Source organism: Penicillium concentricum (genome assembly GCF_028827145.1).
Source record: "Penicillium concentricum strain IBT 3081 chromosome Unknown utg000001l_segment0_segment0, whole genome shotgun sequence".
NCBI lineage: Eukaryota > Fungi > Ascomycota > Eurotiomycetes > Eurotiales > Aspergillaceae > Penicillium > Penicillium concentricum.
Genome location: NW_026622754.1, coordinates 3,581,304 through 3,604,878, shown reverse-complemented (window position 1 = coordinate 3,604,878; position 23,575 = coordinate 3,581,304). Strand labels below are relative to the sequence as shown.

The 23,575-nt window shown below is 48.6% G+C and overlaps 8 protein-coding genes across 8 annotated transcripts; 3 read left to right on the top strand and 5 right to left on the bottom strand.

Annotated features, from left to right (window-relative positions):
- Positions 1-1,186: 1,186 nt before the first annotated feature.
- On the bottom strand, positions 1,187-1,869 carry N7517_001356 (uncharacterized protein; the record flags this gene model as incomplete). Its single annotated transcript, XM_056719086.1, has 2 exons — positions 1,187-1,783; positions 1,843-1,869. The coding sequence occupies 2 exons, from the start codon at positions 1,867-1,869 to the stop codon at positions 1,187-1,189; spliced, it is 624 nt and encodes a 207-aa protein (XP_056583221.1).
- A 2,650-nt stretch (positions 1,870-4,519) lies between these two features.
- N7517_001355 (uncharacterized protein) lies at positions 4,520-5,149 on the bottom strand (the record flags this gene model as incomplete). The annotated part of the gene is made up of 2 exons (XM_056719085.1): positions 4,520-4,947; positions 5,125-5,149. 2 exons carry the CDS (start codon positions 5,147-5,149, stop codon positions 4,520-4,522), a joined length of 453 nt encoding a protein of 150 aa, XP_056583220.1.
- Positions 5,150-5,254: 105 nt separating this feature from the next.
- N7517_001354 (uncharacterized protein) lies at positions 5,255-5,443 on the top strand (the record flags this gene model as incomplete). The annotated part of the gene is made up of 1 exon (XM_056719084.1): positions 5,255-5,443. The coding sequence occupies one exon, from the start codon at positions 5,255-5,257 to the stop codon at positions 5,441-5,443; it is 189 nt and encodes a 62-aa protein (XP_056583219.1).
- Positions 5,444-7,243: 1,800 nt separating this feature from the next.
- N7517_001353 (CAAX farnesyltransferase subunit beta RAM1) lies at positions 7,244-9,333 on the bottom strand (the record flags this gene model as incomplete). The annotated part of the gene is made up of 7 exons (XM_056719083.1): positions 7,244-7,502; positions 7,564-7,833; positions 7,893-8,010; positions 8,067-8,194; positions 8,284-8,358; positions 8,436-8,591; positions 8,816-9,333. Coding segments are annotated over 7 exons (1,524 nt in total), but the record flags the coding sequence as incomplete, so codon positions are not given.
- Positions 9,334-10,554: 1,221 nt separating this feature from the next.
- Positions 10,555-12,978, top strand: N7517_001352 (Zn(II)2Cys6 transcription factor domain-containing protein; the record flags this gene model as incomplete). Its single annotated transcript, XM_056719082.1, has 2 exons — positions 10,555-12,817; positions 12,878-12,978. 2 exons carry the CDS (start codon positions 10,555-10,557, stop codon positions 12,976-12,978), a joined length of 2,364 nt encoding a protein of 787 aa, XP_056583217.1.
- Positions 12,979-16,041: 3,063 nt separating this feature from the next.
- Positions 16,042-18,192, top strand: N7517_001351 (putative RING and UBP finger domain protein; the record flags this gene model as incomplete). Its single annotated transcript, XM_056719081.1, has 1 exon — positions 16,042-18,192. The coding sequence occupies one exon, from the start codon at positions 16,042-16,044 to the stop codon at positions 18,190-18,192; it is 2,151 nt and encodes a 716-aa protein (XP_056583216.1).
- Positions 18,193-18,471: 279 nt separating this feature from the next.
- Positions 18,472-19,554, bottom strand: N7517_001350 (3-demethylubiquinone-9 3-methyltransferase; the record flags this gene model as incomplete). Its single annotated transcript, XM_056719080.1, has 1 exon — positions 18,472-19,554. One exon carries the CDS (start codon positions 19,552-19,554, stop codon positions 18,472-18,474), a length of 1,083 nt encoding a protein of 360 aa, XP_056583215.1.
- Positions 19,555-20,016: 462 nt separating this feature from the next.
- N7517_001349 (putative C6 transcription factor (AmyR)) lies at positions 20,017-21,967 on the bottom strand (the record flags this gene model as incomplete). Its single annotated transcript, XM_056719079.1, has 3 exons — positions 20,017-20,427; positions 20,488-20,938; positions 21,000-21,967. 3 exons carry the CDS (start codon positions 21,965-21,967, stop codon positions 20,017-20,019), a joined length of 1,830 nt encoding a protein of 609 aa, XP_056583214.1.
- Between the last annotated feature and the right edge of the window lie 1,608 nt (positions 21,968-23,575).

The window sequence follows — 23,575 nt, the reverse complement described above, 5'->3', positions numbered from 1 at the left end:
GTACTCGCAGAGTCTAGATCTCCTAATGTAGATATCATTTGAAACCCCGCCAGTAATCTTTAGAGAGTGGCCCCCCCCCCCCCCCCGAAGCGCCTATGCACATCTGTCAAGTTCTGAGAAATACAAAACACACTAGTATGATAGTGAACTAATCCACTTCCAAGATTGATATGTTTTTCTACTTAGAATAATATGCAAGCTAAAGGGGTTACAGTACGCGAGCATACCCGAGATTGATTTTATCGCCACTCTTTTTAGGAAATACATACATAAACTCAAGAATAGTTGCCCTGAGAAGCATGTGGTCACCATTTCCTCGACTATCACAATAGTAACAACAGTCTTAAAAACTTCAACATACACCAACTTAAAGCCCGTAGCAGTCTCGCCCGTGTTCGCCCTGATCAGCACATGCAGAACATTTCGAAAACTGGGCCTGGCCAAATTTTACAAACGGTACCAAGTCATCAGGTACGTCAAAATGTTCCGTTATTGATCTACTCCGCATTCCAACCCAGAGGCGCAGCATTGCTTGCTTGGTTGCCTTGCTTGCTCTGGCAGTCTTTTACACCTCCATTTTTGTTAGGCGCGTTCTATAGGCAACTATCCTGGTTCAGAGTTTCTTGTTTAATGGATTGTAGATGAAACCGATTGAATACATACGAATGAATCAATAAGAAAGGAAACTCAAACTAGAACGTCTGAGAGGGATCATTGCTCTCTAGAAAATAGGAAAGGGGAGATGAGTGGCGACTTGTGAGGATATTTTCAAATTACAGTAGCCTCTCATACAACACGATTGTTTATATAAGGCCATTTGGATCCCGAGATCAAAAATAAAAGCCTTTTGTCTTTCTTATAAATACGGTGGCTACATTTCGGCTGTATGTAAACGGACTGACATATCCTCAAACCAGAAGATCGGTCTAGTTCTTTTTTGTCAGTGAATAATTCTGAAGACGCGTATATCGTCGGAACATTTGACGAATGTTGTCGCCTAAATTGGCCAGATAAGAAGCCGTATAGTGAATTTCCCAGCAGATTCTGGGTTAGTGATCATTGGCAGTTCTGAGTTCTTTTTATTCAACAAATTCAGAAGGCCTCGATTGTTGTTAATCGTGGATATTGACATGATACATAGGTTTTTGGGATAGGTCAGCCATCACACTTCAAAATACAGTCATTATTACATTGGCATTGCCCCCCGTGACCAGATCCTATCGTCAATGCTTATACCAGCGGTCATGTCTCCAATCCATGCTTTGATCTCCTGGGCAGATATATCACTGTCACATCTATGCACTGCATTGTCAAAGTCTCTTTTGACCTGGCTCTTTTCAAAAACTTCGACCCATCCCAAGTCTAGTCTTCTCATCTCATCAATGAATATATCGCGTAGAAGAGTGATCTCATAATGCCATAGGTGCTCAAAGTACAGTTCACTAGGTTCTTTGTCGACACTGCGTTTATATCTTTCAATGTTAGGCTCTGAGCGTCGTGGTCGCTGCTCTAAAAATGAAGGATAGTCGCAGGCCTTCCATAAAGGCACCGCTGAGACGCACTCCCAGTCTAGCAAGCCAGTCAGTTTCCCGCTGTCGTCAACGAGAATATTGTGTCGTGAGATGTCGTCGTGGAAGATCATTGATGGTTCTGGATCCTCATCATCCGTTGGAAATACCAGAGGAAGAATGGATCTAAGGTCGTCGATTATTTGCAGTGTTGTTGTAGCGTCCTCCACTTCGCATTCAGCGTCGCTATCAAGGTCTCCAGCTGAATATTTATTCTGAGCCGAATGACAGTCATTTTCGTTGAATAAAAGGCGAGCTGTAATCCAGTTCTTACTTGAGCGGAATGGGCCTCGCGGGACATCTTGGTGGATATGTGAATCCCAAAAAACAGCATAGAAACAATTCGACCCACATCAGGTAAGGTTCCTCCTGAAGAAAGATTGGCGGGTGGATTGAATAGAGGAGCTCCTGGGTTCTTTTTCATGGCTACGCTACCACCATCTGAGTCGGATTCCTTTGCCGGAACTGATATCTTGGTATCGACCAGCTCTCTAGGCGGCGGGATTTGCTCGCATGATGTTGGTTATTCAACAACTGATGGTTCCCCGTAGATATCTCCAATTCCGCTTAGTTGATTTCGAAAAAGGCAAGCCGAGCTTGTCGCAAGCTCCCTAACCAGGCGTGCTTTGGCATCGAAGGAAAGATACTGGCAAATTTCACCAAAGGGCTTTCCAGGCAATTTGCTCATGAGCATCCATTCAAATCCAATCAGGTTGTCTCGGGAAGTTTGATAAGTGAAAATTCTATCGGGGCTCAGAACCGAATATTGACTCTTGCACCCACGTTAGATCATGGAACTGTGATTCGTGCGACTCCATTTTCGTTGGCACGATGTAGTAGGAAATCCAGCTGCAGGTTCCAACCTTTTTGCGATGTTTTTATCGGCTGGGATGGAAAAGATAGTATTTGCGATCTGGAAACTGTGGTAGGTGACAAGTGGAAACGGATCCAGGGGCACCCACCTGCGGCTGAGCCTCAGTACCTACAGTCAGCCTCATGAGTGGGCATTAGCTTCCAAGGTTCCAACCACCCACGTGACTGGCACAGTCTATAACATGTGAATGCTCCGATAATCCTGTCTCCCAATACAATGAGTATGCCCGAGGGGCAAGAGGTATGTCATATTATATGCTCAGTTGTGCCACCGGGGATCTTCAGGCCATATAGCGCAAGTACCTGCTTGAACGCTTTCTTAACACCATTTGAGAACAGCAAGCAAAGCTCAAGCGAGTCAAGAGCAGCTAATGATCCTGGTCTTCGGATATGGTACTTTGGCTGTGGGTTTTACGTTGGAGATATCAAGTTGGAAAATTATCCGGCTCCTTACATGGCAGATATCTGCATAGCGGGAGAAAAATCCTGGAGCCCGTCTGGTTAGTCTTGCTATGTTTGACGTTCTCCAGTCTCCCTGAATTTATTTTCTTTTCGTTCCTTCTGAGATCTCCTCTCATGGAGAATGAATACACAAACAATGCAACAAAGCAGGTCGAGATCAAATGCCATTATATTCGAGCATAAAGAGCTAATCGAGTCCCGGGGCACAAATAGTCGATAAGTCCCATATCAACTTCCGATACTCAGCATCGATCGTCTTTATCTATATTCTCCGCTCTTATCATTTTCCAACATGTCGAGAGCCACCTGCAAGTTTGTACGGGGGATGGATCTCAGAAACACTAGACAGATATGGCAAGCACTTGGGATCTTTAGCCAGCATGATGATCGGAGGGCAGTAGCACATATTGTTGAGCTAGTAGTCTACGGTCCTATCTACGGCACTTAGCTTAATAAAAGCCATTCTCGCTACAGATTTTGTCAACATCAGAAGCCAGATCTTTTACTAGCTCTCTACGCTCAAATTATTGAGCTCCCAGCGGCTGTAAGGTCCCATGTTCTAGATGACGATGAGCTTTGTTTACGCCTATATGATCTTCTCCGATTCAGGCGATATACCTGTTTTGAGCAGGGGTGGATCCCAGAGGAATGGGACTATCTAGAGAGCTTTAATCAATGATGGATTTCTATGGAGAGAAAGAATTTGGTGCATTTACTATCAATGGGAGCGGATAGGGAGAGAGGAGAGGAAAGAGATGGAGAGAGAGGCGTATCTGATTACAAGGCTCTAACGTTATGGGTGGCAGACTTTCAGTAAAAGCCAACAATTGGACAGAAGTGAAGTGGTATAGACACAGTTGATAATATCCTATCTACCGCTCTGGTTCATTGAATAGAGTGACGAGTTCGAGAATGAGATTAATCGATGGCGTGGAACACGACGCAAGAGGTATAGAGGTGGGTTTATTCCAACCTGGTTTGAAGGTTTCTCCAAATATATTTTTTTTTACGTTTATAGAGAGTTCACATTCAGACAATACACTTCCCCTCTTCTTATTCTTCTTCAGTGTCTCAGATCTAGATATATAATTTTAGGAGCGTCTACACACCAGACTTTCTCTGGTAGGGATTTTCCTACCTTAGCTGCCGCTTTTGGAAGCCGCGTAGGCACTGTGAGCTAATATAACTAGAGGTAGAGGCAAATAGGGAGTGATATAAATTCAACAAGAGGCATAATGGTTTGCACGGTAGATGTTTAGAACGAAGTTGATGGGTATTACTAACAGCTAATTCTAACTCTCCTAGTATATGCCAGTTGTCCACAAGTTGGCGAGTCCTATGACTATACTAGAAATTCAACAACTGTCAAAAGCAAACAACCACATAACATAAATTCACCGCTAACCACCACTCTTAAACAAATAAAAAAATAAATCCACCATCTAGGTAACATCATCAATAGTCCAACCATGGGATAACATAACCAAGAACCACAAATCAGAGTCATTCAAAATACCGCATTTTCCCTCTAAAAAGTCCACAAGCATACCAAAAAGGCGTAGTCATAAACATCCATAATATCATAAAGTCGTAACACTCTCCAATCAAATCAAACCTCAAACCCTCCCTCCAAATCCACCCCTACCATCCCCCTCAGTCCCAACCCTAACGGGACTATTTCCCCCGCTCCAACTTCCACCCTGAGAACTATCGCTCCCACTCCCGCTAGCACTCCTACTCCCAGACCCGAACGAAAGCACATCATCCTCACGAAGAGTCTTTCGTCCTGCGCCAATTGCAGCACGCATGCCCTGCACAGCGCCGCCGTGCTCATGGCCGGCCGGGTACATACCGTCGTTGACGGAGAAGTTGCGACAGATAAGGTAGGCACGCATAGCAGCGCTTTCACGTGCGAGAGTCTCGTTGCTGCAGATGCTATCTGTTTGGTACTCGCGGTTGTTGACACGCACGGTGCAGGTGTATCCATTGCTATTTGTGTAGGCGTTGTAGATTGGCTCGGGCCAGTTGCGGCGCCGGCAAAGGCCTAGGTTTGAAATTGGTTAGTCTAGTTTTGGGGCTTGGGATTGGTGTGGAGAGGGGTAGGATTAGGGCTTGGGTATTTGCTTTTCTGGATTGGATGCTTCGGGGATTGGCTCGTGTTGGCAATGATGCATGACATACATAGCTCGGGGAGGAGGTGGTGAGGAGAGTGACGACATACTGGTTAGGTAGAGGATATAGTACATCTTGGAATTCGGACTGGACGCAAGCAAGGCGGAAGCGAGAAAGACGGGAAAACTGGAGACGGGCGACGGACAGTGTTGCCACTTGTCTAACTGCAACGAATCGCGATGATTACTCGACACGCATTGGACAGATCTGGCTTGCAGGGAGACAAGTTTAGGGCTGAGGCTGTGCTGCCAGCTGGTGTGCAGTCAGAAGATATGCGGATTGTGATGCCCAACGGCTGGCGGGACCGCGTTTGCTTTACTAGCAGCGGGGAGGATGTGCTGGCGTTCCAAACAAAAGCACGATTATAATGCTAGTAAAGGCCAAGGTCTATTTCAAATGAGAGGGGAATAAAAAGCAGAGTAAGAGCAATAGAGAAGGATTGAGAACTAAATCAAAATGAGAAGAAATATTGGAAAGATGCCACGCCCATATACAGATATAGTAGAACCGAGTCCCCCCTCCCCCCTCCGTACAACAAAAAAAAAAAAAAAAAAAAAAACAAATTAATGAGGGGAACAGAGCTGCTGCTTTCCATATACTTGATTACTTCTGGAAAACAGGTGGGGCTTTTTGCATTGATACCCTTCCAAAGTCATACCGTGAGCTGGCCGGTGTACACAGTACCAACAGAGGGAAACGGTTCCAATTGCGACAGCGCACAAAGAAACAGAAAAAGGAGATACTTGGTGTCAATGCAGATGACCTGAACAAGAAAAGGGGCATCAAAAAATTAAAACTACTGGGATTTCAATACCCACCGTTGAAAGATTGAAGGGAAAAAAAGAAAAGACGAGTATATAGTAATATTAAGCAGCTAGTAAACAATCAAATCTCGAAAGAGACCCCAGGACACGGACCTGGAATCCGAGTATAGACTACCTTCTCCAAGTAAACAAAGTACAAGAGAAGAGAAGAAGATGTCCGCAAACGCCAGACTCACATTGGACCTTGAGAAAGGCCCCCAAAAAAAAAGGTAACAGTAACTCAAACGGGTGTTCGACGTATTTCGTGTGCCATTTTCTCGGCGGGTTTTAGTGATGCGCTGGCATATCTCTTTGCCAGTAGAACCGGGAGTCACCGTGGGTAAGCTGTCTGATTATGCCCCTGCAATTCGCCGATCAAAACATAAACATTCTCGGAGACTAAGAGACACCTTGGTAATCTGCAGAAGGATAATATCTGAAGATTATGGATCCCAGGATTACGGAGTGATTGGAATAGCGGGTGCTATAGTGCTATACTATACTCTATACACGGGTTGTTTTTTGTTGGGAATCTCTTCATTTCATTTTTGGCCCCGCAGACGTATCAGAGTACAATTAAATTTGCCGCCCTAGATATCGAGACGCGCAGGTCTTCGAATGGTAATTGGTGCCAAGGAGGGGCCGTTCATGTTGTGCAGAACGCGTCTGAAGAGGGGTCAATTGCTTGTGAAAGGGCTATGAGTCAATGAAATAATCAAAGTAGACAAGTGGGTAGAGTGGACAGAGAATGGGAAAATGCATGCACCCAGGAACTTCAATTACTCGGCAGGCATCGGAGTGATGAGCTGGCATTGCAGTGGAGAAAGGCGTTAGATTTATCTGCATATTCTGGTACCGATTACTTTTGCCCTCTTGGGCCTCATGCAGCTTATGTCTTTTGTGGCAAACACATTATGATGTACATTGTAGGAGCATTTTCATATTGATCGGCAAGAATGGCGGGAAAAGTAAAATCTTCATCCTTAGCGTTGAAGGGGGGGGGTTTTGAAAACTTCAAAAAATCGGTGAAAAAGCTGCCAGCACAAAAGAGAGAAAAACCAGAAGGAATTGGTGCTATGTGCTATGACCTATGCTGTAAAGTCATACTCGGGCCCCCGACATTTCCAACCCAACCCCTTGCGTCTAGGTCTCGTTCACAATATCTTCCTTGGCTTGGTCAAAATCATCCTCGTGGCTCCCATGTTATGACCGCTGATATGACGCGGGGCTTGCAGTCTCAAGCATCCAAGACTAGTTGTGCATATGCACTCGCTCGGAGTTCTTGGTTACCAATGACACCTGTTTCAACTTTCTGAAGCCAACCTCATCCGTCGTGGCGCTTTGTCCCGTGTCTTCTGGTTAAGGCTAGACAGTGAGGGGCTGGGTCTCGGACCAGAGCCGCATTTGCTCCGCGGCTTTGTGCGGGATCACATACAAAGGGTGCATTGGCTCTAGCCGGTCACCTCGTGAAAACACATTGCCCGGATTGCGGCTCGGTGAAGTCTTCCAGGAAAACGAGGATGAAAAGTTGCCGCTCGAGATACTCGAGTCTGTCCGATAATGATGGTTTTGAGTCGCGCTCAACCCTGCCATAACGTAACAGGTGTGGTATGAATCGACGTGCCTTGGTCTTGGTCAGCTACATACCCAAAAAAAGGAACTGTCACAGATAGGAGTGAACATACTTGCCCGGTTTGTCACGAAGACCGCCATCGATCCCTTGACAACAACCAAGGATGTATCGGGTTAGACCTTCGCGGCTGAAAAGGCTGTTGGCTGGTGGCTCGGTGTTATTCGGCTTTCCCTCTAGAGAGGATTCAAGCAATGGCCAGCATCCGCCAACCCAATGGCTGTAGCATCCATCTACCAGCTTATTTGTTCGTCCGGAAAGTCCACCTTCTGGGGCGGACTGGCGTGCAGACAACCATGACACCAACATGGGAATGTCCATGTGCCTGTCAAGAACCATTAGCATATGAAAAACAGAGCATTCTAGGCTAGAGTAATCACGCACCTGTTGAAGATCTCCTCGGGAGGTCCCACGATAGACAGACATGCTAGAGCGCAAAAGGCATACGCCCCATGGGCCTCCGACCCAGGACTGCCGGAGATACCTCCTTCAAAGGTTTGGCCTAAGGGCAAGCGTCAGCACATCTCAAGCCTACTATAAACCAAACCAAATTCTTACAGCGTGAGAGATATTCAGGAAGACCACTCGTCAAACTCTCCAATCCGGCTTCCCGCGCTTGGGAGCCCGGAGCAAGCGTCAGCGGCAGATCAAGTAGCGAAATCAGAGTCATAGCGCAATATGCGCCACTGCATTAATGACAGGTCAGATCTTGCATCGGGGAAGGGGGAACGGGATCACGAGCAAGCGCCTGCTCCAGCCCTGTAGTTTCACTTACCGCACATCTTCCTCCCCGCCCTCACAAACACGGAATCCTCCATCTGGCTGCTTCAATCTGCTGATCCATTTCCACCTAGGGAAGCCAGAAAAGGGTCAGACGCACAGGATCACAGACGCACATGCAGCAGGAAGCTGCCGGTGACAACTCACATCGCGTTTCGATCCACCAATCCAAAGGCTTCCTCGTCTCCAACCATAGCCAGCGACAGGATGGCTGCATAACTGCCCGCCAGATGGGATGTCTGGCCATGGCCGCCGCCAAAGCCACCTGTGGGGTTCTGCATCGGCCGAAGCGTAGTAATCACACTAAAATAGAGAAAAGTTTAGAGTGGCGTTTTTTTTTTAAGTCCATATTTCACGCTATACAGATAGGATGATCCTTTCCAATCAGGGTATATCTCCAGAGGCTCTCCATTGTGTGGACATATGACAGATAGAAAGAAGCAAATTAGAAAACGAGGCGGGGAAAGGGAGAAACAAAAGAAAAAAACCAAAAGAAAAAAAGCAAGGATGTAAAAGCATGCACGCACCGTTCGCGAAATCGAGTCGTCTCTTCTCCCAGCATGGCGAGTCCCGCCAACGCCCAATACACAATCCACGGGCGGCTGGCGTCCATAGCGACGAACCCCTCGGGATAATCCTCGAGGGCATCATAGAGGAACATGGTGTGGATATCACGTTGCAAGGCAGGCACGCCATGTTTGTTGAAGCCCGTTTGGGTGCTGTGGATGCCTTTGAGGAATGGCAGGCATTTCTCCAGCGTCGCGTATTGCAGATCGATGGTCTCGGTGATGAGCGGGTCGCGGATGGGCGGCGGCTGCGTAAATAAGGCCGGGATCCCCGGGCGCGGCGGGTTAGAGTCAGTGGCTGTAGACATGGCCTTTTTGGTTGAAGCTAATGTTGAGGTTGGGTTGGGTTTGTGTGCGTTCGGGAATCGAACTTTGCGAGGTTTCCCGATGAGCGGCATGGGGTATTTTTGTAGAATTTGAAGCTCAAAGAAATGTAAATGGAATTTTCTTACTATTGTTGTGAATGTGAATGTAAAAAGTCTAGAATTATATTACCCCACTTGATTCTCTACCGGGTCTCATCTTTGACATCACAACATATATGGTCTCGGATAGTTTCACTTTTTCCTTCGGTTAAACCCAGGATTTCTCGTGGTCCGGAGATGCATATCTCGAGTATGATGAAATACTCCTGAAGAGGTCCTGCATGTCACAGAAGTCAATATACATATATATATAAATATATGTGATGGATCTGACGCCATGCAGTGCGCAAGTATATTGTCGGCTTACCCTTGCTGCATGTGCCCAGGTGTCCCCCAGTATCCGTGCGAATGAAATTTTTTTAAAAAGCAGACCTGTCCAATTTCATGTTTTGCCAGTCTACGGAGTATACTGACTTGGCACTCTCAACAAGATTCCACATACTCCGTACTTCTCGCAATATACATACCTTAGCGCTATATTACTATATATTATATATTATTTTAATAGGGAATTCCTAAGCTGCATGGTCAGCATCCCGAACTGGCCTAAAATAAGAGATACGAAGAAAACAGAGAGCTGATTGGATCTGATTAGGAAGGACTTTATTTTGGGTACACGATCCGACTGTCAGATCTCGGTTATGCCTATTGCCACGCAGTGTATACGCACTGTTTTTTTTTATTTCCCCCCACTGATCTTCGGTCTTACGGATGATTTACCATAAGGATCTCAGTCAGAACCTAGGAAAAACAAAATATATATATGAAATAGTATATGAAATAATATATGGAATAGCTATATGGAATAGCTATATGAAATCAAGATATGGAATATATGGAATATATGGAATGATATGAAATATATGAAATAGAAGGAAAAAGAAAAACAAGGCAACCTTTCCCAGTTAGGAAAGAATTCAATAGAGATCATGGGATCAGCAAACTCGGTCTAACAGGGTTACTTCTATATCTTGTCCCTCTTAAATCCCTCCGATCCCTACGATTCAACACTAATGCAAACTAATTCCTGTGGAATTAATTCATCGTCCAGTACTGGATCAACGTTCCCTCCACGCCCAGCCAGCCTCTCCACTCTCCACAATCAACTCCCCTAGCGCATTTCTTCGCTCACCGCTGCTTTGTCCCCCCCACCGCCTCACCTCCCTCTTCTTCATGGTGGTGTCACCCTTCTGAAGAAGGTCCTCTCATCCAGGCTGGTCCTTTTCCTCCCCTTCTATTTCACTTCCCCGTGATCATTTTGACTCCAAAAAAGTCATGTCCAATGTCGATATATCCAATGATGGCCTGATTGGCGTCGATTACGACTCCAGAGGTTATCTTCAGCACCAAACATGGCCTGTGGCGGTAGAACAAGTACCCCCACGGTCAGAAGAGGCCCATGGTCTCTCCCCGTTGCAAACTGGCGGTCACCCTATGGAACAGTCGGTGACCCATGATCCAAATCTCATGGTCGATTGGCACTTTCAACAATTACACACCCAGCACCACCTCTCATATTCGTCCGAAGACCCGTCCTCGGCGCCCCAGTTTACCACTAGTTATGGCATGCCCATGCATTCGTCGCCCGTTGATCTCATGTCTGGGGGCCAGATGACCGCGGGCTTGCTCGATGGTCCTTATCTGCCGATGTCGGCACCGGTCGACATGGTCCCATTCACATATCAGGACTTTCAAGCGGATTTGATGACCTTCCCCAATGGGCTTCCGGATGTTTCTTATGCCCCACACCCCGTTCTTGAAAGCAGCTCGCCCACCGATACTTATTTGGAGGTCCGTTCCCTGTCCAGTAGCGACAACGGCTGGAGTACCATCGACCACCGCCGCTCTCTCGACTTTGGTTACCCCGAACAAGGTGTTTTCGTCAACCCCACCCAGACACTGCACGATCGTAGCCTTTCAGAATCTTCATATTCCACATCATACGGCAGCTTTGTGGATATCACGAATCCCATCGGTTCTCCAGGTTCTGAGAACAACATGGACTTGCCTTGCTATAATCATCATGGCCACGGCCATAGTTATAGTCATAGCCATACTCACAGCCACAACCACAGCCATAGTCACAGTCACAGCAGCTCTATTGGAATCCACGGTACCTCCCCGACAAGCAGCGCCATTGTCCTTCGTGACCAGTCTTCGCCAGGTTCTCGCTCGCCTTCCGCAGTCAGCCCCATCGGAATGGTGCGGCCGATCCCGGTTCCGATCAAGAAGTCAACATCCCCTGCTCGATCAGCTGGGTCTTCTCAAGCATCGACCTCACCACCGAGTCGGAAACCGTCCCGCAAGAGCCCGATTGCCGCCAAGACCGCCGAGACCAAGGTTCGCAAGCAGTCCCAGACCGGCAAGCCCGAGACCGAGAAGCGTGTGGGCAAGAGAAAGGGTCCCCTCAAGCCCGACCAGCGCAAGCAGGCCAGCGAGATCCGGAAGTTGCGCGCGTGCCTGCGTTGCAAGTTCCTCAAGAAGACGTGCGACAAGGGCGAGCCTTGTGCAGGATGCCAACCATCGCACGCACGGTTATGGCAGGTGCCATGTACTCGCATTGATATCAAGGAGATTGGGTATTTCATGAAGGACTGGAAGGCGGATTACGAGCGCCACATCACCATGGGCTTCTCTGTCGGCAACATTACCGGATTCTCAGACCAGGAACGCACGCTCTTCATCACTCACGGTTATGGACAGGTCATGCCCATCAACGCTCGCGAAGTCTATGTCCGTGATGAGAAGTGTTTCAACATTGACTGGATTGAGTCGATGCAGCGTGATCCAACAGAATACGAGGTCGAGACCGCCAAACTCTCCGCTGGTATGGAGGGCATCTCGCAAGCGATGCTGTCGGATTATCTTGACCGCCACATCGACGGCAATGGCACCTTTGAGAAGTTTGTTGACGATTACTTCGAGGGCACTCCTTTCCTGACGCAAATGCTGAAGACCGCCTTCCGCTTCTACTTCCGCACTAAGCTGCCCGTTATCCGGAAGGCACTGAAGCTGGTGGTTGCTTACAACCTCACCATGCATGTCACTATGGTTGAAGGCATCGGCGAGGAGGAAGGCTTCCTCGGCAAGATCAAGAACATGGGCTCCAAGTTCGCCGGCAAGACCATGGCCCCCGTCATGATCAATTTCCAGATTAAGTATGCCATGGCTAGCATGTGGCGCGACCTGCAGAAGGATGTGCTGGAGGAGTTGTCGGCACTTTACTCGAGTGTGTACAGCGGCGACAAGCTGAAGAACTGGCCGACGATCTTCATCTTGGCCTCGATTCTGCTGGCCGTGTGGGAGGAGATGCAGTTCGACAGCCACTACCGGACACCAGACCAGTCTGCCGTCGACAAGTTCTGCACCGATATGGAAACCACCCCGGTGGGCGTCATCGTCGGACTGTTCCAGGCCATCTCACAAAAGCTGCCTCCGTTCACCGAGTGGGACTCACAAAAGCACCACCAGCTGTTGTACTCCAACCCGGATGTGTGCAACACCATGACCGAAGTCCGCCAACATGTCGAGCAACATGGTAAGAGACAAACTCTTTCACCATCTTTCCCACTTCTCCGAAACTAACTCCATCTTGCAGAAACCTACCTCCGCAGCCGCACGGGCACGAAATTCAACCGTGGCGACTTCGACTGCCTTTCAAATAAATTTGTGTCGCGACTGGTGATTCGCGCCAATTAGACGACCCCGATGCGCAAACGCATTATGATGATGATATTTACCACGACTGCTGTTTCCAGCGAGTACAGTTCCGCGATTTCGTTTTGAATGTTAACACCTGAGAATATGCGAACCATTGTCGTAACGATGTGCGAGCGCATCTATCGCTCTTTAACGAAGAATCCGACGGGTGCCCCTCCTAGCGAGGTTCTACCCCTTTTTGTATTGTGGCTCCGAGCGAACCGACTTTCTTTTTGATCTAGTTTTTTTTATCAGCCTTGTTTTTTTTTTTGGTGTCTTTTGTCATATTTACCATTTCCTTTTTCCCTTGATTCTCTTCTTTTTTTGGTTTTTTTTTTGCTCTTGTCTTTGGTGTACACCTTTCTTCGCATAGCTTTGTCTCCAGCGATGAACGAGGATCACGAATGTCATGACTGTGTACGGCCGAAGGTGTTTCTATCGTTTTGTTTTCATTTTTGTGGCATCTGGCACCCGCCACGGAACAGGCCAACAATTCAAGTCAGAACAAGGCCCTGAGAAAGGGTGTGCAGGCCGTCTTATCCCCGAACCACATTCTTGGTGGCGCATATCTGCCGGGGACGGCGTCGGAGGGATTTTTTTTGCAAGAGTTGTTTATACAATGCCAATGGGCCTATATGATAGTTTTTAAATCTACTTGAATTCTTATTGATATTGATTTTGATCTATAAAAAGACAAACGGTGAACCCGCTTTGATACTAAGTTTGGAAGCGGGTACAGAGTACCCGGGAAACCATAGCATTTACCGCCTAAAGCCCCGTACCCTGTACTTTCTCACTAGCGTCCCCATTAAAAGGTCCACCCCCTCTTTTAAAGATAAGCAACGTCATCACTTGGGGATAAAGAACCTCCCTAGGGATATAGGTAGAACCTATAAGATATAGGTATAACCTATAAAAGTTATAGAATTCTTAAATGTTAATATAATTAGATAATCCAAGATATGCGTGTCGGAGTTTTCCAGGTGGCGTCAAATGGGCTGTTCCCAGGCACCTGTTTGACTCATCCGGCACCTTCTGGCATTTTCACGGCGTCACCTGCACCTGACTAAGACGCCTCGCCCCCTCATCCTTCCAAGGTTTCCTACATAAGGGCCCTGTTTCCCCCTCTTCTACCTTTCCCCCTTCTTACAACTCTCTATCCAGGTCGCTTCACTTGAGAGCATCTTTCCCCTTCATACATCTCACACAAATAACAAAGCCCATCATGCAGATCTTTGTCAAGACTCGTACGTTCACCCTTATCTGAAGCCTATTCGAGACTGCCTGGGTCTCACCGGCCCTCTCTTGCAATTCAACCTATGGACATCCTTACTAACATTCCTTTGTCTCTTAAGTCACTGGCAAGACCATCACCCTTGAGGTGGAGTCAAGCGATACCATCGACAATGTTAAGTCCAAGATTCAGGATAAGGAGGGCATCCCTCCTGACCAGCAGCGTTTGATCTTTGCTGGCAAGCAGCTTGAGGACGGTCGCACGCTTTCCGACTATAACATCCAGAAGGAGTCCACTCTCCACCTGGTCCTTCGCCTCCGTGGCGGTATGCAGATTTGTAAGTGTTTTCTTCTCACACACTCACACCCTAGTCACTTTCACTTGACTAACATTTGCCACAGTCGTCAAGACCCTGACTGGAAAGACCATCACCCTTGAGGTCGAGTCATCTGACACCATCGACAACGTTAAGTCCAAGATCCAGGACAAGGAGGGCATTCCCCCCGACCAGCAGCGCCTGATCTTCGCCGGCAAGCAGCTGGAGGATGGCCGTACTCTGTCCGATTACAACATCCAGAAGGAATCCACTCTTCACTTGGTCCTCCGTCTACGTGGTGGTATGCAGATCTTCGTCAAGACACTCACTGGCAAGACTATTACGCTTGAAGTCGAGTCATCCGACACCATCGATAATGTGAAGTCCAAGATTCAAGATAAGGAGGGCATTCCCCCCGACCAGCAGCGCCTGATCTTCGCAGGCAAGCAACTTGAAGATGGCCGCACACTCTCCGATTACAACATCCAGAAGGAATCCACACTCCACCTTGTCCTCCGTCTCCGCGGTGGTATGCAAATTTTTGTCAAGACCTTGACCGGAAAGACCATCACGCTCGAGGTTGAGAGCTCAGACACCATTGACAATGTCAAGAGCAAGATCCAGGATAAGGAGGGTATCCCTCCTGACCAGCAGCGTCTTATCTTCGCTGGTAAGCAGCTTGAGGACGGACGTACTCTTTCGGACTACAACATCCAGAAGGAGAGCACCCTTCACCTGGTGTTGCGTCTGCGTGGCGGCCAGTAATTCAATGATTTTTCTCAACTTCGATAGGTTCTATATGACCTGCATGGCGTTTGGTCGGTTTTCGAGGCTGAGGCTTCTTTTTTTGCACTGTGTTTTCTGAGGACGGCTTCTCTCTTTTACTTTGTCCACATTATTATCATCGATATGTGATAGATAGTTCTCTACAATTCACTCTAGCAATTGCTAGTCAATCTAGCATGCCCTTTCATTGTAATTCTAATATGTAGTATTTATTGACATGGTATGATCAATGTTATCGACGCAGACATGGGGAAAAATTGTTTATCCCTCTAGCATCACCTATGTGCAAGTCCCATGTAAGTGTCTCATCTAGGAAATTTGGTTCTAAGTGCAGTTCTTGCCACCTCACCTTCCAGAACGCGCTTCCGAATCTCAATCGTTTTTGCCTCTTTGCCACACTCGCGTGCCAGGAACCATTTGTGGCGCAAGGTGCAGAAGCGGGCGACAATAATTTCTACGGTTATACATAGAAAACTTGTCTTTATGGTATAACCTTTTTTTTTTCAGTATTCTGCATTACGACTATAAAATTGAGGAGAATATATCTTAAAAAAAGAGACATCTAAAAAGGCCATTAAAAAGACTACCAAAAAGACACCCCAAGGCTGCATAAGCGGCCCGCTATTCTTGCATTAAGTAATCATACATCCTTATCGTGATAACACGACTTCCTCTTTCAACAGTTCCAAAAAGTCGCAACGCCAGAGGATGCGAGCCGTCGTCCGGGATGCCCGCTTACTTCTATCACCTTAGCTTGCAACTCCTCCCCCATAGCTTATCCGACACGCCGAGCTCGCAGGGAGACTCTCTCGCGCTACAATCCGCATGGGACGCTCTCCAACCATTCCAACAACGGAGCCGGCCTTCAACCTCCAACCGCCTATCTCCCGCAGGAGATAATAAAACCCCACCTCCAGACCACACTTTGGCGCATCGCCAGAAAGTCATATCCACCCTCTCCACCCACACCACTACTCCCACCCCACCTCAAACCACTCCCTCCGCAAGCACCACCCCACTCGAAAACGACAAGCGCTTCGGCGCCGTCTCCATTGACTGCATTGACATGGTCACCCCCAAACACCCACCCAAACGCACCCCGAAGCGCGGCTCCACCTCCACAGAACCAGAGAACTTAGTTGCCGCAGGCATCGGCACTGATATCCTAGGCGGCCTCCGCACAAAAGGCAGATACATCCCACTCGATTACGAGCTTGCCGACAGCGTCTGGGGAATTGTACATCTGTATCGCGATTCGCAGGAGACACCCTACCTCGGAAACGATGACGATTACCCCGCCTACCTGAAGGGCTCCTCCGCTGCGGCCCGCCACCCCGGTGAGCAGCAGGCCGCGCTGAGGCAGGGTGTAGCCGGTGGGGCGGGTGCTAAACAACCTGGGACGGCGGGCCTTGCAGAATACCCTTTCCCTGAGACAACTTCTTCCTCTGCGCAGGGTCCTGATGAGGATTGCACGACACTATGTATTCTCGCTGTGCCGTCTTATCTATCGCCGCCGGACTTTTTAGGGTTCATGGGACAGAAGACTATGGATGATGTTAGTCATTTCCGGATGATTAGGACTGCGCGCGCGAATCGGTATATGGTTTTGATGAAGTTCCGGAGTGGGCGCAAGGCGAAGGAATGGCAGAAGGAATGGAATGGGCATGTGTTTAACAGCATTGAGCCTGAGACCTGCCATGTGGTGTTTGTGAAGACCGTTGAAATCCAAGTCGTGGATGCCGAAACACCATCTGCTGAGCATGGTGCTACACCCTCTAACCTCTCGACCCCTTCTCGGCCCCCGGTATCCTCTACCGGACAAGCAACTCTCACTGGCAAACCTCTCGCGCCACCTACCCCTGCACTAATCGAACTACCAACCTGTCCCGTCTGCCTAGAGCGAATGGACGAAACCACGGGCCTGCTAACAATAAACTGCCAACACGTCTTCCACTGCACCTGTCTCCAAAAATGGAAAGGCAGCGGCTGTCCCGTATGCCGATACACACAAGATGACTACCGCAAAAGCAACGCATCCCTGAAACCAGACGAAGAACCCCAAGAATGCAGCATCTGCCACTCTGAAGAAAACCTCTGGGCCTGTCTAATCTGCGGCACGATCGGCTGCGGCCGCTACGACAACGCCCACGCCTTCGCCCACTGGAAAGAAACAGCCCACGCCTTCTCCATGGATCTCACCTCCCAGCGCGTATGGGACTATGTAGGCGACGCCTACGTCCACCGCATAATCCAAAATAAAACAGACGGAAAGCTCCTCGAGCTACCCGCAGCAGACCACAGCGCCCTCGACCCACCAGACTGGGGCGATGCCGTCCCCCGCGAGAAACTAGAAAACATGAGTATCGAATATACACACCTCCTCACCAGTCAGCTTGAAAGCCAGCGCGCGTACTTCGAAGAAGTAGTCGAGCGCGCCGTCGACAAAGCATCGCAGGCTAGTGCCGCCGCCGCCGTGGCGGAAATTAACGCTTCCAGCGCCTCGTCGCGTCTAGAAGAATTACAAGCCAAGTACGATGCCGTGACAATTGAGACGCTGCCGTCGCTTGAACACGACCGCGCGCGTGCGGAGAAAAGAGCAGAGAAATTCGAGGCGCTGGCGCGCTCTTTTGAGAAGGGATTTCAAGAGGAGAAAGCTATGAATCGGAATATGTTGTTGCGGTTGGAGGGGCTTGCTAAAGAGGTTGATGAGCTGAAGGTTGCGAATGCGGATCTGGCGGACCAGAATCGTGATTTGACCTTCTTTATTAGTGGGACGCAGAGGTTGCAGGGGCAGGGTGAGGAGGTTGAGCAGGGGACTGTTTCTGTGCCTGATCCGCCTGCTTCAAAGAAGAAGAGGAAAGGGAAGGGAAAGAAGTAGTTTTAGGGGGAAGTTTTTGCGTTCATTTTTACTCGGAATTGAGAGTGGGTTGGGTTTAGGATTGTATTCTTTTGCGTCCCTAATAGGGATGTGGCTGGGTGGTTATGTGCATTTAGCGATGTGTACTGAGTACACTGAAAACGAGTCAATGAATACATGTATGAGTTTATGAATCATCGATATGCAATGAGTACAAGCTCAGTAGAAGTTAACAAAAACCAAATAATATACAAATAGCTCAAAACAATGCAAGTATAGATACACACCATAATATCACATCTAAACCTCCTTCCTAACAGCCCAGAAATAATTACCCCAATCCTCACTCCCAGGCACCATCTTCCACCCAATACCAGGAATATAAATAGCACCAACACACTTCCACCTCATCCCCTCCGCAACCGCACTCCCACCCCTCGAAACACCCGTATCGGCAGCTCTCATCAACCCCTCCTGCAACCACCCCTTAACCTCATCCGGGTTAACAAACTTACTCCACTCATGCGTCCCGCGCGGCACAACACCAATCGGCCACGGCGCTTCGGCAATAACCTGGTTCAGGATGAATGACGGCAATGTCCGAGAAATAGTAGATCCAATTAGCCAACCGCCAGGCTTGAGAGCACGAAGACAGTTTGTCAGGAAGCTTAGCGGGGTTGAGGTTTTCGGGTCGATGTGTTCGAGGACCTCGAAGAGAGTTACGACGTCGTATTGTGGGGGAGTGACTTGAGTTGAGGGAGAGTTGGAATTTGGGAGGTTTGGAGCGGAAGTCGAAATCGGAGCATTGCCGGCAAGGACATCCTCTAGCGTGGTATTGAGGTACTTGAAGCGACCTGTGCGCAGGTGCGTGTCGACGGTTGGATCCATGCGCGCGTGCTCGCGCGCCATTTGGATTAGGTTTGTTGAAGGGTCGATTGCGGTCATTGAGGCGGCGAGGGTTGGGGTTGGGGCTGGGGATGTTGGGTCGAGTGGGATTGTGCGTGCGAGGGATTCGGCGAAGATGCCGCCGCCGCAGCCTACGTCGAGGTAGTTGAGGGTTGCGGTGGAGGGGGTGGATGCGATTGGGTTTGAGGTTCCTTCGGCTAGGCAGGAGGCAATGAATTCGTGGCGGAGGGGGTTCATTAGGTGCAGGATTCTGGAGGGGCCCATTGGGTCCCACCAGGAGCTGGCAAGGGCGGAGAAGTGGGAGAGTTCATCGGCGGAGACGGAGGATGTTGAGTGCGCGCGGGTTGGGAGGGTTTGGGTCGATGGGGTGGATGCGAGTGCTGATAGGAAGTGATTTGGTGAGGGTCTTGTTGAGCGGAGGTTTGAGCGGAGGGCTCGGGCTGAGAGAGGGAGGGTACGGGGACGGAGGGAAGCCATGGTGTAGGTAATGATGTTGGTTGTGGGCGAGATTTGAGGTTCTGGAGAATTGGCTCCGGGGTTTGGTGCTCTGATCAGCTTTGGTTGATGCGGAGACTCGAGGATTATCTGAGAATTTGTTAGCGGGTCTCAAGGAGTATTAAAAGCAATAGAGAGCATACCAAATAAAGAATATCCCGAGCAATTGAGAAGAGAAAGTCGCATGAAGCCGATCACCAAATTGGAGATGCCGAGACAAACATGCCAAGACAATTTGACTGCTCATAGCTATGAGCTTCCTTCTCGACTACGATGTACATCGACTACACAATAACCATGGATTTGATGCATTGAGGCATTGGTCGTGTTCTATAATTCAGTTCTGCCTCCATATCATAAACAACCATCTATAAAACTCCACGTGGTATCATACAACAAAAGAAATCCGTATCACAAATTCAAAACAGTTGACAAAGATGCCCATCATCCCAAGAGACAATTATCGAAACCCATTTCCTGCGGCACATGCGCATGGGGAGCTGACTCAGTTTGGCCATCGGCATCATGGATCTCAATATCCTCAGCACTAGCAGCGTAATTCCAGACATGCTGGCCAGACCATGAAGCCAGCTGGTCCGGCACAGCAGCGCCGAGTATAGGAAGGAAATTCCCCGTGGTAATGTTGCAGTCGAGTCCAAGCACGGTTCTGCAACGATCCAGCAATGTAGGGAAGAGGTACGAGGGCGAGCCACGTATCTGAGAAAGCGTGTGAAGTATACCCCACAGCAACTCGTTTGGATCAATGGTTGACTCGGCTAGTCTATGGACAGCTTTTGGTCCAAGAGACCTCGTCACATCGGCGACGGAGGATCCTAGATCAAAGAGTTTTTGCTCCTATAACATCCAAATCAGTATATGAATACGAATAAACAACTTCATCTCGGATTGACTTACCATTCCAATCCCATGCGCATCAACAGCACCCTGCGATGCAGCACCAATCACGCTCATCACGGATTTACCCACGATCACTGGTAGGTGAAATGGCAAAACTGCGTCATCGCGCGAACCAGGCTGTGTGGCATGGCTCATAGACAGTTTCCACATCATAGTCTGCAGCCACTGTTGCGTGATCAAGATATCAACCTGCTGGATCTCAAGGACTCCCTCTAGGGAAATGGCCTTGCACAGGTTGGATTGGATGGCGGAGGTTGGCGGCCTCTCCAAGATGCCATCTCCGCCACCGGCGGAGATCCAATCATAAAGGGTCGGGGTGAGATTTTCAAAGATATTGATCAGGTTGATGAATCCATAAGCCAGGATAGGATCTTCTGAGCAAAGGACCTGAGGCTTATGGATAGAGCTGCGCAGCATAACCGGTTTCGCTTGCTGGAGAGCATAACCTCTGTCGATTCACAAATTAGCACCAGTCCAAACCACTATTGCTTCATAATCAGATCACTCACCTCTCTGTGATGAACAAAAGCCAGAACACACGCCGTCTTTCCTCGGCTTCTTCAACCTCATACTCTGCGTACGTCGATTCGCGATGCAAACCAAGTGTAAACGCAAACGAGGTAGCCTGGCACAAAAAGAACCAGGCCTGATCCTGACGGTCAAGATTCCCATACGAGGCAAACAGAAAGAACGAAGTCAAAAGAGACTCTGTGGTAAGTTCTTCCAAAACATCACAATCTCGCCGCGCCCGCACGGCCTCCGCGAGAAGCTCTTCCCCAGACATCAACGAGTGCCCATCCCCAATATTCATACTCTGCAAACGCGCAGGATCTGAGACAGGCGTTGGTCCATCTAGCTTCAACTGGATATGCGTAGCCGCACACAGCGATGCCAAAAATGCATACCGCTGCGCAGACAGCTGCCCGGGCTGGTGGCAATCCACCCGGAGCTGCTCCCCTCGAACCACCGGCATAATCGGGAACAAGTACTTGAGGTAGATATTGACATGCACGAGCAAAATCTGCGGCGAGAGACGGCGGGGGGCCGGTCTCGCATATCCATAGCCATAACCAATGGCGGATTCCACATTTGAGTCCGTGGAACCCGGGGATGAGACGAGTTCTGGAGGCGGCAAGTGCGAAAAAGTATCCGAGAAGTCCTGGCCTGAGAACTGCGAGTCTGAGATTATAAACCCTGGCGAGATGGGCGAGTTGAATTGGTAATCCGGGATCTCGCCGGTGCTAGCATCCTCGGGATACAGATTCTCGGGAGGGTCGATTCGGGATGAGAGAGGATGGATCGGGGCTAGGGGATATAGAGTGCGAAATTTGGGCCCCTTGCGACGGAGGACGTCGCTATATGAGCAGGAGAGAAGTAGCCGTTGGCATTTATCGCATGGTAGTTCACGGGAACATTTTATTTTGCGACGGCGACAGTTGTCGCATGCTTGCTTTGGTTTGGATTGTTTGGTGGACATTGTTTGGTAAGTCTTGACTAGACTCAGTAGAGTTGAAGTTCATGTTAGGGCCAAAAGATTTAAAAAAAAGATGTGGTTTCATCCGGGGACTTTCCAGGGTATGGCCCATTATAATAAAAATCACTAGAAACCTGGGGAAGCGCGGGGGGACAAGGAAAAGAAGACCCCGCATAGGCCCCTGCGTTGGCGTTATGCTTCATTATTTTTGATATTACTTGCATAGAAGTCCTGGATGCTATTCTTACTACTCTTCTAGATCAGGGGCGCCTCTCGGCCCGACTTCTTTCTCTACATACACCCCCCTCGGCCTCCGGGATATAAAGATACATGCAAAGATCATAAAGATCACCATGAAATTCGACTTATTGAGTGACCCCATTCCAGATATCCCTATGATCCTCTGTTAAGATTAATATGGATCCCAAATCTCGGCCCGTAAGCGAAGTCGCCTCTTGGCCATGTACCTCTCGGGGCCAAGTCGGCTCTGATGCCTGATATCTTCATAGCGCTGATTGACAGGTGCACTAAAATCAAAGATGCGGGATTTTCTCGCCCCGTTTAACCTGTTTAGTATATAGCGGACAGCGCTAGACTACGCTGGGCCTTCATCTCCGCCTCGCATCATGATACCCGATCCAATCAATCTCCTTCACGGCTTCATTAATCTATGTATACTTTGGCCCTGGACCTCCCGCAAGGACCGAGATGACTCCTTCTCGTATCCTTCTCGGCTTCCCGAATGTTAAAGGGGGATTGTGTGCTTCTATGTATACCGTGTGGGTTGAAGTGCATAGTTCCGGCGCTTAGTATAGCTCTAGTTCGATATGGTTTTGTATGGTTTGATATGACTTGGACGGTTTTATATAGCATGGTTATTGGTTTGTATAGTTCAGTAGAGATGGGAACGGCCATTTCAATAATGTCCCGAGGTTCGAGAGTCCCAGAGTTACTCCAGAATCCTGTAAACGTCCGGGCATCCCGTAGTTATAAGATTCTCCACTAGAGAGAAAGGGCTCACCGCAGCTTGGCAGGGAGTTAGATGATGACATTCTACTAAGTGGGTTTCTATATATTAATTCCAGTACTTCGTACTTTGTAGCTTGCTATTGTCCACGGGCATTTGTCGGACAACTGGCCAATCATCGGTCTAGAATGGTGTGATCTATACATGTAGTGATCGGCGGTTTTTATATGAGTAGGATGATCCGGAGTAATAATCTTCCACTTGGTTAAGATTCCAAGTTTGATACATGATCCTATTAATATTTATGGGATGACATACCTAGGTATATCCAGGCTTGTGTAATATTTAGGTAAGTCGGAAATGTCTCTTCTGTGTAGGTTATACAGTACTCCGTACTCCGTAGACCTCGCGGACGTAAGGGACATTTCCGCATTTCCCCCCCTTTTAGCTTAAAGCTTGATCAACTTCAACTTCACCCCCGCAAAATCCAGCCACTCGGCAAAAGTAAGCATCGGAGAATCAGCGGATATTCGGAATCGGCATATCGGGGCCCTACACTTTCCTATACGTATAACTCAATCTATAAAAACAAGCTGGAACATAATTATATGAGACAAAGATTCCCCGGATCTGCAACCAAAATA